General features: G+C 49.5%; 1 protein-coding gene across 2 annotated transcripts; it reads left to right on the top strand.

Moving 5' to 3' along the window:
• The first annotated feature begins 458 nt into the window (after nucleotides 1–458).
• On the top strand, nucleotides 459–11,081 carry SLC50A1 (solute carrier family 50 member 1). 2 transcript variants are annotated; one of them, XM_083716129.1, is made up of 6 exons: nucleotides 459–689; nucleotides 1,559–1,636; nucleotides 3,432–3,555; nucleotides 5,639–5,800; nucleotides 8,896–9,015; nucleotides 9,849–11,081. In XM_083716129.1, exons 1-6 carry the CDS (start codon nucleotides 616–618, stop codon nucleotides 9,948–9,950), a joined length of 660 nt encoding a protein of 219 aa, XP_083572255.1. In that variant the 5' UTR covers nucleotides 459–615; the 3' UTR covers nucleotides 9,951–11,081. The 2 variants fall into 2 exon arrangements, with proteins under 2 accessions (XP_083572255.1, XP_083572256.1); XM_083716130.1 differs by lacking the exon at nucleotides 459–689 and adding an exon at nucleotides 826–971.
• Nucleotides 11,082–13,614: the final 2,533 nt, after the last annotated feature.

Here is a 13,614-nt window from a genome sequence, read left to right on the forward strand (position 1 = left end):
TCTGTGTGTGAGCCCTGGAACCCCTACCTCTCTTTCAAAACCCAATAGAGGGGGGAGAAATAAAGAAAATATATGCAGGGACTGAACCCTGGAAACCATTTCCTTCCGTGTGTGAGCCCCACAACCTCTATCTTTCTCTCTCCCTTTCAAAACCCCAATCGAGGGGGGAGAAATAAAGAAAATAGGTTCAGGGACTGAACCCTGAAGCCTATTTCCCTCCATGTGTGAGCCCCAGAACCTCTCCCTCCCTTTCAAAACCCAATCGAGGGGGGAGAATTAAAGAAAAAAGGTGCAGGGGCTGAGATCCCTTCCCCAACCATTCACGGAGCCCCTTTGCTTGAGCCCCGGCACCTATCCTTCCTTGCTCTTTAGGAAGCCTTGAACGCCGCGCCCTTTCGCCGGGTCCGCCCCGTCCGAGGCGGAGCCGCAGCCGCTTTGGCTGCGGGGCGGAGCGGAGCGGGAGGCGGGTCCGGACGAGGAGGATCCGGCCGAGGCGGGAAGGAGGGCGGCCGGGCGCCCCATCGCGGGGGGTTTGCCCGGGAGGCAGGCAGGCAGGCAGCCAGCGCTTCCCCGCAGGGCTTTCCCCGGGGATCGATCTTGCACGGAGCCTCGGCGATGGGTCCGGTGGGGCTGCAGCTGCTCTCGGGGGCCTGCCTGCTCTTCTCCCTGGGCATGTTCGGGACTGGCCTGTGAGCGCATTTTGTGGTGGGGGGCATTGGTTGTGGGGAGGGGGCAAAACACGTGAAGGCCTGGGGTGGGGTGGGGTTCTGGTTGGGTCAGGGATGTGGGGCTGTAGCAGGTGGGGAGGTGGATCTCCTGCCCTTCTTCCCCAGCAGGTGCCAGGCTCAGCCCCCGAGATAGACACGTGGGGCTCCCCTAGCGAAATACCGCCCTGTGCACGTGTGAATGCGACGTGCCTTGGAGTGTAACACGTATCGCGGTGGGGCAGCGCTCCAGCGACGTGTCTGTGGGTGAGAGGTGTTGACAGTAACAGTTGTATGGGGCGGACCTACCAGGAAGTGGGTTGCTATGGAGCAGGATATATGGGCAAGAGGCTCAGGTTCAGATCTTTATTATTCTTGGTGTTTTCTCTCGCTCCCAACGACTTTTTGGTTCAGTGCCACACTTATAATTTATGTGGGTTAAGGCATGGGTAGTGTTTTGATGTGGGGCAAGCAGAACCAAGGATGGTGTGGGGAACACAGACTACGTACACAGTTAGAGCACACATACACCCCCCAGTAATGCTGGAAACTGTAGTTTGCTCAGGGTGCTGGGAATCGTAGTGCAGGGAGAGGAAAGGACATTTCCCAGGATCCTTTGGTGCAGGCGTGGGTGCTTTAAATATGAATACAAAAACGGGGTCAGCTGGCGCAGAGCTGGGTATGTGAGTGGGGGAAACGAGCATGGATGGATCCCACGTTGGGGTGAAGAGATGTGGGGCAGAGCAGTGGGATGGGTGATGGAGCTGTAGGCACACAGGCGCCTGGTTGTAATCAAATGGGGAACTACATCAGCCTCCATGACGACAAGGTATCCTCTCTCGCCTCTTCTCCAGGTCTGACCTGAAGCAGATGTTTGCAACCCAGAGTGTGGAGAACATCCAGTTTCTGCCGTTCCTCACCACCGATGTCAAGTATGGCCTGGGACTCTTTGGGGGAGCTCTGCTTAACGTGGTTGTGGAACCTGCGGCCCTCCAACCGTTGATGGATTCCACCTCTAACCATCCCTGCTGGCTGCAGGGGCTGATGGGAATTGGAGTCCAACACAATCTAGAGGGCTGCAGGTTCCCATCCCTGCTTTACACCTCCGTAGGTGCATTTAATAGGTGATCCCTGATTGGTTGGGACCACCTGTGTCTAGGACAAGGGTGGGGAGTGGGGTGGTCCTCCAAATGCTGCTGGACTCCCATCACCCCTGACCTTTGGCCATGCTGGCTACAGGGGCTGATGGGAATTGGAGTCCAACACGATCTAAAGCAGGGGTCAGCAAGCTTTTTCAGCAGGGGGCCAGTCCACTGTCCCTCAGACCTTGTGGGGGGCCGGATTAGATTTTGAAAAATAAAATAAAAAATGAACGAATTCCTATGCCCCACTAATAACCCAGAGATGCATTTTAAATAAAAGCACACATTTTACTCATGTAAAAACACCAGGCAGGCCCCATAAATAACCCAGAGGTGCATTTTAAATAAAAGGACATGTTCTACTCATGTAAAAACACGCTGATTCCCGAACAGTCCGCAGGCCGGATTTAGAAGGCGATTGGGCCGGATCCGGCCCCTGGGCCTTAATTTGCCTACCCATGATCTAGAGGGCTGCAGGTTCCCCATTCCTACTTTACACCTCTGTAGGTGCATTTAATAGGTGATCCCTGAGTGGTTGGGATTGCGCAGATCGGGCTCCTGCTGCTGCTTGTCTTTGGGTGGTCGTTGGGCAAGTCTGCACAAGTGCAGAGGTTTAGCCTTTGGGGTTGGAGCTGCAACCTGGGCGATGTAAACAAGGTTGTAGTGTGAGCTCTGCTAAAATCAGCAATTGTTCTGCACCAGATTCCGCAGCCTGAATAAAGCATATTTTTCTATGGCTGCATGATTTCTTACTTTGTTTGATTCATACTTTATTCTTTTTTTTTTAATTAAAGATTTTCTTGATTTACAAAAGTATGTGCAATGTCTCGTATTTTTTTTCATGTAACATTAAAACATTTTTTTTTAAATACTTTATTCTGATTTGCTACTCATGCAAGACACTGAATGCTGCTGATGGTGATAATAATAATAATAATAATAGTAGTAATAATAATAATAATAGCAATCTGCCAGAAGATAGGAAATGAACATTTTTCTTCCCCTCTTACATTATCTTTATTATCATCATATTATTAATTTCATTTGTTGCATATCTACTACAAAAATGTCTTGAGGCAACGTAACAATACTGAAAAATGCATTATATTTTAGGGCATCTAAAAACAACAAGCACTCAAAATGATCCCCGGCTGTATTTCTAACCCCAACTATTGGGAATAATATTAAATTCAACAGGTCTTGCATCTGAGTAGACATGGTTAGGGTTGTGCTGTAATTAAAAGAGCAGCAGACAGAAATCCCACCTCCCTCTTACCAAGTACGCATGATTGTTTGGGCGGCTTTGCCCATAAGGACTAGAGACTTGACATCTTACAAATGCAGCCTGAGGTTCTTGGGACGCAGAAATCTTGCACCTGGTAGCTTAGGCCACGATTCTGCTGCAGGCTAACTTGAGCTCTGGGTGTACATAATCGTGATATGGATATTAGCAGAGATGCAGTTCTTTTGGCAGCCAGACCCCTTCTGAGGTACGTCCTGTGCCGGCTACACTGTGTGATCTGGAGTTACCGGAATGGCTGTCCTCGTTAAAAGCAACAACTTTTACCTTCTCTTTCCTCATCAGTAATTTGAGCTGGCTGAGTTACGGCTTCCTGAAGGGAGACTGGACTCTCATCATCGTCAACGCAGTGGGCGTGACGTTGCAGACTCTCTACATCCTGGTCTACTTCTACTTCAGCTCCGAGAAGGTGGGTGGGGATTGTGGCCCAAATCAGACATGTTAACCACACTGGAAGAGCCCTGCAGGATCAGGCCAAAGGCCCATCTGGTCCAGCATCCTGCTTTCTGGAAGGCCTGAACCCTTTCTCCCTGAGATGCTAGCTTTTTACATACAGGGAGGACTTTCCTGGCTCGTGAGCCCTGCACCTGCTCAAGTCCCAGGATGCCTGTACCATGTTCCGTTTTGTAACGAGCGCTCCAATTGGCTCTTTCCTGGCACCCTCAAGCCTACATTCAGAGGCTGTTGACTCAAGAGGGCTGGTATCTTGAATCAACAACATGCCACGTTTTGATGGGCCATAAATTTTCCATAGTGTTCCAGCCACGCCTGACTTACTCTCCCTGGGTCACTTGCAGGGCACGGCGGAAGGATGGAGGGAGACTTCTGTATTACACACACAAAATCAGCGTTTTAACAACCAAGTGCGTTGCATGATTTTTTAAATGTATATATTTAATGTGCATAATGTATATAATTATTATTCATTGCACTTCTTAAGTCACTTTTCTGGTGAAAAAATAAACTCATAGCAGCTTCCAGTAGAATACGAAAAATTGAAACCAAGCTAAAATATAGCTTGGCTGGTAGTGCATGAAGACTCAAGGTCATGGGTTTGAGCCTTGAGCTGGGCAAAAATATTATTGCATTTCGCGGTGTTGGACTAAATGGTCCCTTCCAACTCTACAATTCTATGATTCTATGAAAAGATAATAAAAGCTAACAACATGCATAGACATCAAAGGTGGTCTAATACAATACTAAAATACGCCACGATATACTGTATAAAATTTGCTAATTTAAAGCCTGGCTGAAAAGAAACATTTTGACCCGATCCTTAAAAATAACTGGTGATGGTTCCAAGCATAACTTCCCTGGTGAGAGCCATGACTGCTTAAGGTGGTTATGATACCGCTTTTAAGTTAAGGTTACCAGATTTTTTTCAAAGAATCCAGGGACACTTTTTTGAAAAAAAGAGAAAAAAATTATTTAAAAAAATTAGTTATTTTTTCAACAAAGAAGTAATATCTTCTCTTCTGTGGTCTCCTCTGTCGCACGGCCTTCCTCTGGGCCCCAGCCTGCTCTCTTGGAGTGCTAGCCGCCGTGGAGTAGGCTTGGGTTGGGCCTGGGCTCGGCCACATGTGCTTGCCCTCCCGGTGATCTCCCACCTCTCCTCCTCAGCGGCGGCAGGGCTCCCCTCTTTTTTCTCCTTCCTCTTTCTCTCTCTTCCTTCTCCTCCTCCTCTCCTCCTTCTCCCTGCGTCGGCTCCAAGGTTTTCCTGGCCCCGGAGCGCCGCTGGGCAGTCGACTGGGTGGCCAGGCGCTCTCGCTCCTGGCTCGATTTGGGTCGTGGGGTGTGTGTGTCAGCGGTTCCCCCAGTTGGCGCACCGGGTGTCCCTGGTTCCCCAGCGGCAGCAGCAGCAGCCTCAGCAGCCCGGAGCAAGCCTGGTAGTGCAGTTGGCTCTGGCTGGCTTCAGGAGCTGCTCGCTGCCATGGCGCCCGCCATTTTGCCTCGCCGGAAATCCCCATACGATGTGTCTTGTGCTGTTGAACCAATCGCACAACATTCATTCCCTACTAATAAATCTACAACACTTAAAATATAAATCCGGGGACATTAAATGAAATCCGGGGACATTAAATGAAATCCGGGGACATTAAATGAAATCCGGGGACATTAAATGAAATCCGGGGACGGATTTTGTCCGGGGACAGATTTGTAAATCTGGGGACTGTCCCCAGGAAATGGGGACATCTGGTATCCATATTTTAAGTACATGGTGCAGATGGGAGCGAGAAAACAGGATCCCGATCTTATGTAGAAGTCCGGGATGGGCAGCCTAATGGTTAGATTCCAGTTTTCATCAGCCCCAACCAGTAGGATCTGTGGTTTGGCATGATGGGAGCTGTAAGCCAGCAGCATCCGAAGGGCTATCTGTGTCCCATCCTTAGTTTAAATAAGGAATTATTTAAATAATAATAAATGGAGTAGAATTTAAATAGTGAGTGTTGTTGATTCCAAATAACCACCTCCTTTTCTCCTCCCTTGTCTAGCGGTCTGTGCTGTTGAAGACCATGGGCTTATTGGCAGTGCTCCTCCTTGGCTATGGCTACTTCAACCTGCTGGTTCCGGATGTTTCCGTGCGCCTGACGCGCCTGGGTCTCTTCTGCAGCCTCTTCACCATCACCATGTACCTCTCGCCACTGGCTGACCTGGTATGCTACAAAAAAAAAAAAGAGATTGCCATCCTCATAAACTAACATATAGGAGTAATATTGCCCTCTCAACAAAGGAGACAGGATGCAGCCATTGTGGCCAGTAGCTACTGATATTCCCATTTTCTACTGAAATTTTCCGGGCCCCTTCTCAAGCCATCCAAGTGGGCAGCCGTCTTGTGGGAGTGAGTTCCACAGGCACTGTGTGAGCCTAAGACCATATAAGAAAGAGATTGGTTGCTGGGCCAGGCCCAAGGCCCATAATAGTCCAGCTCTCACACGACGGCCGACCAGGCGCCTCAATGGGCGTTGCGGTTCTATTGCTCTACGCATTTCAGGGCGAACCAGTTTTAATCGAGGCAATTCAAAACCGTCATTTAAAATCCCCAAGTTTTAAAAAAAGGGCTGATTTGAAATTGCTAATGGGAACTCAAGTTTGCCGTTGGCACGCTGTATGTTTCCCAAGCGTACATTTTCAAGTGTTTGGGGTTTTTTCTACCCATGCAAGCCAAGAGGCACGAACAGAGTTCAAGGGCACATTTTTGCCAGGGGAAAAAACACCCCAGGAGGCTGCAAAGCAGGTGTGGCCTGGTGAGAGTTCCAAGGGCCAGATAGGAAGGTTTAGAGGGCCGCATTTGACCCCCCCAAGTCTGAGGTGTGTCCGCCCTCTGGTCATTCAGCTGACCAATTAAATATAGCATCCTGGAAACTGTTATTTGGAAGGGCCAGGATATAAACGGATTAAGGGTGTTGTTGGTTTTTTAAAAAAGAAATGATTAAGATAGGTGAATTTACAACTAAATAAGTGCCTGCCCTCAGATGGCATAGCCCTATCAGGCCTAGTCATCCCTGTGGCTTCATCCTGTGTTGCGTAACTCTCCGCTTTGGCCCCGATCCCATCCCCACCCTGCTTAGCCATCCAAAACATTTGCGCACTGCAGCTCAGGTGTCTAGAGAGGCTGGTGCCTTTTCCTGTGATGAGACAACGGCAGGACCGGAATCTTCCGGAAGCCAGGCCTGCCTGCCAGGTGGCGGCGTGGCAAGTCCTTCATTATTATTGTTTTCTTAAGGTGAAAAGGAAATGTCCTTGTTCAGAGAGAGAGAAAGAGAGAGTGAGCATTCGTGATCCCGAGAAACCAGATAAGTTGCAGGACTCGGGTTGTTGAACGAACACACTGGTCCCAGTTCACTTGGAACTGGGAAGTGTGGTTTGGTGCACGGATCTGAGAGGAACTAAGGCCTGCGGGCCAAATTCAGCCTTTAAGAGGTTTTCGTCTTCTTTTTCTGGCCTGCATGACTTTTCCCAGACTAGAGCTCCAGCTGTTGTTGGACTACAACTCCCATCACCCCTTGCTTAGCAGAGCTAGTGGTCAGGGATGGTGGGAATTGTAGTACAAAAAACAAGCCAGAGACCCAAGTTTGGGAAAACCTGGCTCTGGGTGCAGTGGTTAAGAGTGGTAGACTCGTAATCTGGTGAATCGGGTTCGCTTCCCTGCTCCTCCACATGCAGCTGCTGGGTGACCCTGGGCTAGTCACACTTCTCTGAAGTCTCTCAGCCCCACTCACCCCACGGAGTGTTTGTTGTGGGGGAGGAAGGGAAAGGAGAATGTGAGCCGCTTTGAGACTCCTGAAGAGGAGTGATAAAGGGGGATATCAAATCCAAACTCCTCCCCCTTCTCTTCCTCCTTGCTGTACCCTCTCCTTGAGACCTTTTTCCTGGCCAAAATGTGTCCTTAAATAGCAGTTGCCGGCCTGCATGGGGGATGCACCTGTGTGTGTCTGTGACTGACAAGAAAATCACCTGCTGCACAAAGGGAAGAGTCAGACCTGATACATAAGAAGCTGTCTTATACACAGTCTATTGGTCCATATAGCTCAGTATTGTCTACTCTGAGTGGCTGGGGAAACCCAGCCAGATGGGCAGGGTATAAATAAATAAATTATTATTATTATTACAGTAGTACCTCAGGTTAAGTACTTAATTCGTTCTGGAGCTCCATTCTTAACCTGAAACTGTTCTTAACCTGAAGCACCACTTTAGCTAATGGGGCCTCCCACTGCCGCTGCGCCGCCGGAGCACGATTTCTGTTCTCATCCTGAAGCAAAGTATGTAACCTGAAGCGTATGTAACCTGAGGTACCACTGTAGTATTATTATTATTATTATTATTATTATTATTATTATTATTATTATTATCACCATCATCACTACTTCTACTACTACTCTGACTGGCAGCAGCTTTCCAGGGTTTCAGGTTCCACACCAGCCCAACCTAGGGATCGAACCTGGAACTTTCAGGTCCTGCTGGCAGGTTTCCTATCAGGGCATCTGGATGGCCACTGCAAGACTGGGGTGGTGGACCCAGGTGGGCTTGGGGGTCAGGTCCAGCAGTCAGGCTCGGCTTCGGTCCTTATGGTCCGAGCACAATTCAAAGTGCTGGTGCTGACCTTTAAAGCCCTAAACGGCCTCGGTCCTGTATACCTGAAAGAGCGTCTCCACCCCCATCATCCAGCCTGGACACTGAGGTCCAGCACCGAGAGCCTTCTGGCGGTTCCCTCGCTGCGAGAAGTGAGGTTACAGGGAACCAGGCAGAGGGCCTTCTCGGTAGTGGCACCTGCCCTGTGGAACTCCCGTCCACCAGATGTCAAGGCAATAAACAACTACAGTGGTACCTCGGGTTACAGACGCTTCAGGTTACAGACTCCGCTAACCTAGAAATAGTGCTTCAGGTTAAGAACTTTGCTTCAGGATGAGAACAGAAATTGTGCTCTGGCGGCGCAGCGGCAGCAGGAGGCACCATTAGCTAAAGTGGTGCTTCAGGTTAAGAACAGTTTCAGGTTAAGTACGGACCTCCGGAACGAATTAAGTACTTAACCCGAGGTACATTGTATTTTACTTTTAAAAGACAACTGAAGGTGGCCCTGTTTAGGGGAGTTTTTAATGTCTGACGCTGTATTGTTTTTAATATTTGGTTGGAAGCCACCCAGGGGAAACCTAGCCAGATGGGCGGGGTATAACTAATAAATAATAATAGTTATTATTATTATTATCGGTTCTGACACCTCTGAACCGGACAATTCTTTGCGTCTTCGCAGGCCAAGATCGTGAGGAGCCGCTCCACACAGTGCCTCTCCTTCCCGCTAACAGTCACGACCTTCCTGGCTTCGGCCTCTTGGACCTTGTATGGGATTCTGCTTCAGGATGTTTACATTGCGGTGAGCAGCACACGTTTGTGTGCGCCCAATTTTTGTGCACGTGGAGGTGGCCACGGCAGTGTCCGTTGAACGGTTGTGCCTCCGTCCCTGCCCTCTGATAAATCATGCGGCATTGATTTTAATTAATTAAACGGAGAGGCCAGTAAACCACCCTCGGCAGAGAGGAACACGAGAGCGGGTGGTGGTGATGCAATTGGATTTTTTTTAATCGGTTTTTCTCCCCCCACCCCCTTCTCCTGTTTGCCCTTCACCTCATTCCTCCCCGTATCTCCCTCCCGGGTTAAGAGATTTTAAGATGCTGCCTTATGCAGAGTCAGATTTTTGAGTCCATCGAGCGCAGTGTTGTCAGCACTGACTGGCAGTGTCTCTCCAGGGTTTCAGGCGGGGGTCTCTCTCCCAGCCCCCCGCCTGGAGAAGTGCCATTGGGGACTTTCTGCAAACAAAGCAGACATAGCTGTCAACTTACAGATTTGAAAATAAGGGACCAGCAGCCTCGAAAATAAGGGATCAGCAGCCAAAATAAGGGAGCAACAATTACTTTGATGAAATACATATTTTGTTGCGTGCAAATGGCTTTAGATACCTATTAGGTCCATAAATTACCATATAGCATACATTCAACACAAAAATACAGCAACAATTTGTTGTTGACAAAGGACAGCTGGACATAGAAAGGGCCCCATTACCTTCAGTAGCTTATTTAAGGGACATCATCAATAAGGGACAGCAGCGGGACATGGCGCTGGGATAAGGGACTGTCCCGCCAAATAAGGGACGCTTGACAGCTATGAAAGCAGATGGTCTCCCACTGACCTCCTTTCTGCCTCTTCCAGGTCCCCAACGTTCCAGGCATAGCCACCAGCCTCATCCGGTTCTGGCTCTTTTGGCGCTTCCCACCGGACCTCAACAAAACCTACAAGTCGCTGCAGGCCTGAGGACCCAGGGAATGGGTTTGATGACTGCTCTTGGCCAAGGAAGGGGGGAAAGCGCTGAGTTTCGGCTGGGTGTGGCTGCTGCGTCCCACCTCTCCTTGCGTCCTCAGGAGCCCGCCCCCCCGACCATCCGGACTGCGCAAGTGGACTCCGCGGCAGGAACAATTCCTCCTCCATCTTTGGCTGCATGGTGCAGACTGAAAACCAGGGAGCCAGAGCAGGAAAATGATGAAGTAACCAACCTCCTATCTCTGCTGCTTTTCCAGGGTACAACAGTGGCCCACCGGGTGCTGCTGGACTACAACTCCCATCATCCCTGCCCATTGGCCGTGCTGGCTGATGGGAGCTGGAGTCCTGGAGCATTGTTGAACTGCAACTTCCATCATCCATGCCCACTGACTGTGCTGGTTAGGGGCTGATGGGAGCTGGAGTTTGTGAACATTGTTGAACTACAGCTCCCATCATCCCTTGCCCATTGGCTGTGCTGGCTGATGGGAGCTGGAGTTCTGGAACATTGTTGAACTACAACCCTCATCATCCCTGCCCATTGGCCATGCTGGTTGATGGGAGCTGGAGTTCTGGAACATTGTTGAACTACAACGCCCATAATCCCTTGCCCATCAGCTGTGCTGGTTGATGGGAGCTGGAGTCCTGGAACATTGTTGAACTACAACTCCCATCATGCCTCACCATTGGCTGGAGCTGATGGGATTTGGGGTCCAGGAGCATCCTAACCAGCCACCCACGTTCTTCACCCTAGGCCTGGGAGGTGTAAATGTGGAGACCTCCCTGCTCCCCAAAAAGAAAATGTTGGGGGCCTCCTCGCTTTAATGCATTACTTCCAGAAGGCGACTTTCTCCCCCTGTTCTGCGGACAACCGTTTCTGCCGCCCAAGCAGTGAGGACTTCACAGTTTCCACCTCCGTCCTCCGGGAGTGCCTTTTGACCAAGTTCTCTGCCCCTGCTTTCCCCTTCGTCTCACTGCCCCACAAACACCCCCTCCGCCCCTGTCTTCTTCCCCCAGTCTCTGGAGCGATTGTTCAGCTCTGAGCTCCAGAAGAGGACTTTCCTAAGAAGCTGTGACTTTCCACACAAAGTGCCTTTTAATAAACCAGGTTGTTTTCTGGGAGGAGAACGTGCCTTGCATCCTCCTTCTTTCTATGTAGGAATTGAGGAAGTTGCCATTGTACTTCCTATGTAGCTCAGCTGTGTATGTAGCTCAGTATTGTCTACACTGACTGGCAGCCGCTCTCTCCAGGGTTTCAGGCAAGGCAGTCTCTCTCTGCCAGCCGGGTGCTCTGCCACTGAACTGTGGCTCTTTCCTAGAGAGAGGTTCCAGTCCTCATGGGTTGATTTAAATAGGAACATGAGAAGCTGCCTAGCTCATTGATCCACATAACTCAGTGTTTTCTACTTCACCGGCAGCAGCTCTCCAGGGTTTCAGGCAAGGGGTCTTTTCCCTGGAGATGCCGGGGATCGAACCTGGAGCCTCCTGCATGCAAAGCAGATGCTCTGCCTAGAAATAAAGATCTCAGTCCTTTCTTTTATCCCGGAGAGGGCAGTTGCCTTCTCTGGATGCATCTAATTGACTACTATAAGAAACAGGAAGCTGGACTAATCGAGCCTTTGGCCTGGTCCAACAGGGCTCTTCGGTTGGTTGGTTTATTGACAATTTAGTGCATTTGGTCCCCTGCTTCTCGGCCAAAAAGACTCCCAGAGTGGCTTACATCAATTAAAACAAGGCAGTCCTTCCCCACAGGCTTACAGCCTGAAAAACAGCAAAAGAGGAAAGAGCATCAGGGAGGGAAGAGGAAAGAAAGCAAACTCAGGCGCCAACTCTCAGATAGCAGTTCTTACATAATGACTGGCTGGCACAGAAAGAGCCCAGGGGTAGGAGTGCCCTTTCGGCAAAGCTGGTGGAACGGCCCTGCTTCTCTCTTCTTCATCATCATCATTTTTAATTTATATACCGTCTTTCTATCTTACAATACGGTTTACAAGCTGAAGAAACAAAAAATGTACATCTTATAACAATCTAATGCAATACGGAAATGTGATAATAAAACGTAACTTTAAAATAGGCAACCTCCATCAAAAAAGTAACATTCAACAATCATTAGAATAGTATAAAATAATAATATCAACATGTAAAAGTTAAACAGAAATCCACTCAACAGTTACAATAAATAATATCTAAACTATAATCAATAAAATGACGACAAGCCACAGTACATAAAACAATACAATACACATTGAGAAGCAGAGACTAGAGAGTAGAGCAAGGCAGGTCGAAGAAGGCCTTGCCTGATGGAGTCTGTCCCCTCACAGTTCTTCCTTCAAGAACAGTTCCATTATGAGGACTCTTGCGTCCACCACCCAGCAGGAAGTTCTCCTGCACAAGCTGCCTTGATGTGCTATGCAAGGACATCTTCTTCCTTAGGGAACTTGGGGGGTGGGGTGGGGTGTCCCCCCTTTGAACGTCTCCGTCTCCCGCCCCAAAATGGGCTAATTGTAGAAGCGTTCGTAATTCTCTCTGGGAGCTTGAACCCATTTCTAATCCCAGAGCTGTCCTGTGGTTCACAGCAGCGCCATGCCTCTGTTCACGTGCAGAGTGCGCCTCCCTCGCCAACAGGTTTTCGTGATTCAGGAGCCAAGATTTTAAGGCCACGCATTGTGACCAGCCTCCTCAGAATATTTCAAGTGTGCTGCACTCTAGGGAAAAACGCACCACACCTTCCCAGTCCTCGAAGCCACCGATATCCCCGGAAGCCACTCATTAGTTCGCTCCTGCTAATTATCCAACTCACTTTGCCACGCCAGCTGTGCAGGTGCTAATTTTAAAAATCTAGAAAATCCTGGCTTTGGAACAAAGAGAGACTTGGCAGGGCCAGGAGGACGGGGAGGTCCCGGTTTATGGCAGAAGCTCGCCTGACGAACAGGGCAGGCTGTTCTGGACGATCGCGGCTTCAGGGGCTGCGTTTGGCACCGCGGAACAAGAAATGCAACTGTGGAGAGAGGATAACTTTAAAGAGAAATTGGGTCAACTAGCATTTTGGGCAGAGGTTGCAAGCTTCTGAGTCATGCAGGATTCTTTTGCAGACTATAGAGTCCAGGAAAGAAATAGTGGGTTGTATTGAACATTGGATAAAGGACCCCTGACCATTGGGTCAAGTCGTGGACGACTCTGGGGTTGCGGCGCTCATCTCTCTTTATTGGCTGAGGGAGCCGGCGTACAGCTTCCGGGTCATGTGGCCAGCATGACTGAGCCGCTTCTGGCGAACCAGAGCAGTGCACGGAAACGCCGTTTACCTTCCCGCCGGAGCGGTACCTATTTATCTACTTGCACTTTGAGGTGCTTTCAAACTGCTAGGTGGGCAGGAGCAGGGACCAAGCATTCCATATTTTAAAAACTTGATTACAGTTGTTCTGCTGCCTTGCAGGGTATCTTCCAGTGAAGAAAAGGCTAAGGAGTAAAAACTGCACAAATCTGGAGCGGAGTCCCTAAGACAGTTGGGTGGCACCTTGTATGTCTCCTTCCAGCATCTCCTGTACCCAAACTGGTGCCAAACATCTTGCTCTGCTTACCTTTGGACCACATCTTCAAGGCCGGGGTGTGTGTGTGTGATGTTGTGTGGGCAGTCCAGACCCCCCAGACCATGGGTCGGCAA

The sequence above is a fragment of the Podarcis gaigeae genome (genome assembly GCF_964106915.1).
Source record: "Podarcis gaigeae genome assembly, chromosome: 16".
Taxonomy (NCBI): domain Eukaryota; kingdom Metazoa; phylum Chordata; class Lepidosauria; order Squamata; family Lacertidae; genus Podarcis; species Podarcis gaigeae.

Coding starts and splice junctions, on each gene's coding strand:
- SLC50A1 (XM_083716129.1), top strand. CDS start 616: ATGGGTCCGGTGGGGCTGCAGCTGCTCTCGGGGGCCTGCCTGCTCTTC. Junction 5,801..8,895: donor TCTCGCCACTGGCTGACCTG/GTATGCTACAAA, acceptor GCGTCTTCGCAG/GCCAAGATCGTGAGGAGCCG. Junction 9,016..9,848: donor TTCAGGATGTTTACATTGCG/GTGAGCAGCACA, acceptor TGCCTCTTCCAG/GTCCCCAACGTTCCAGGCAT.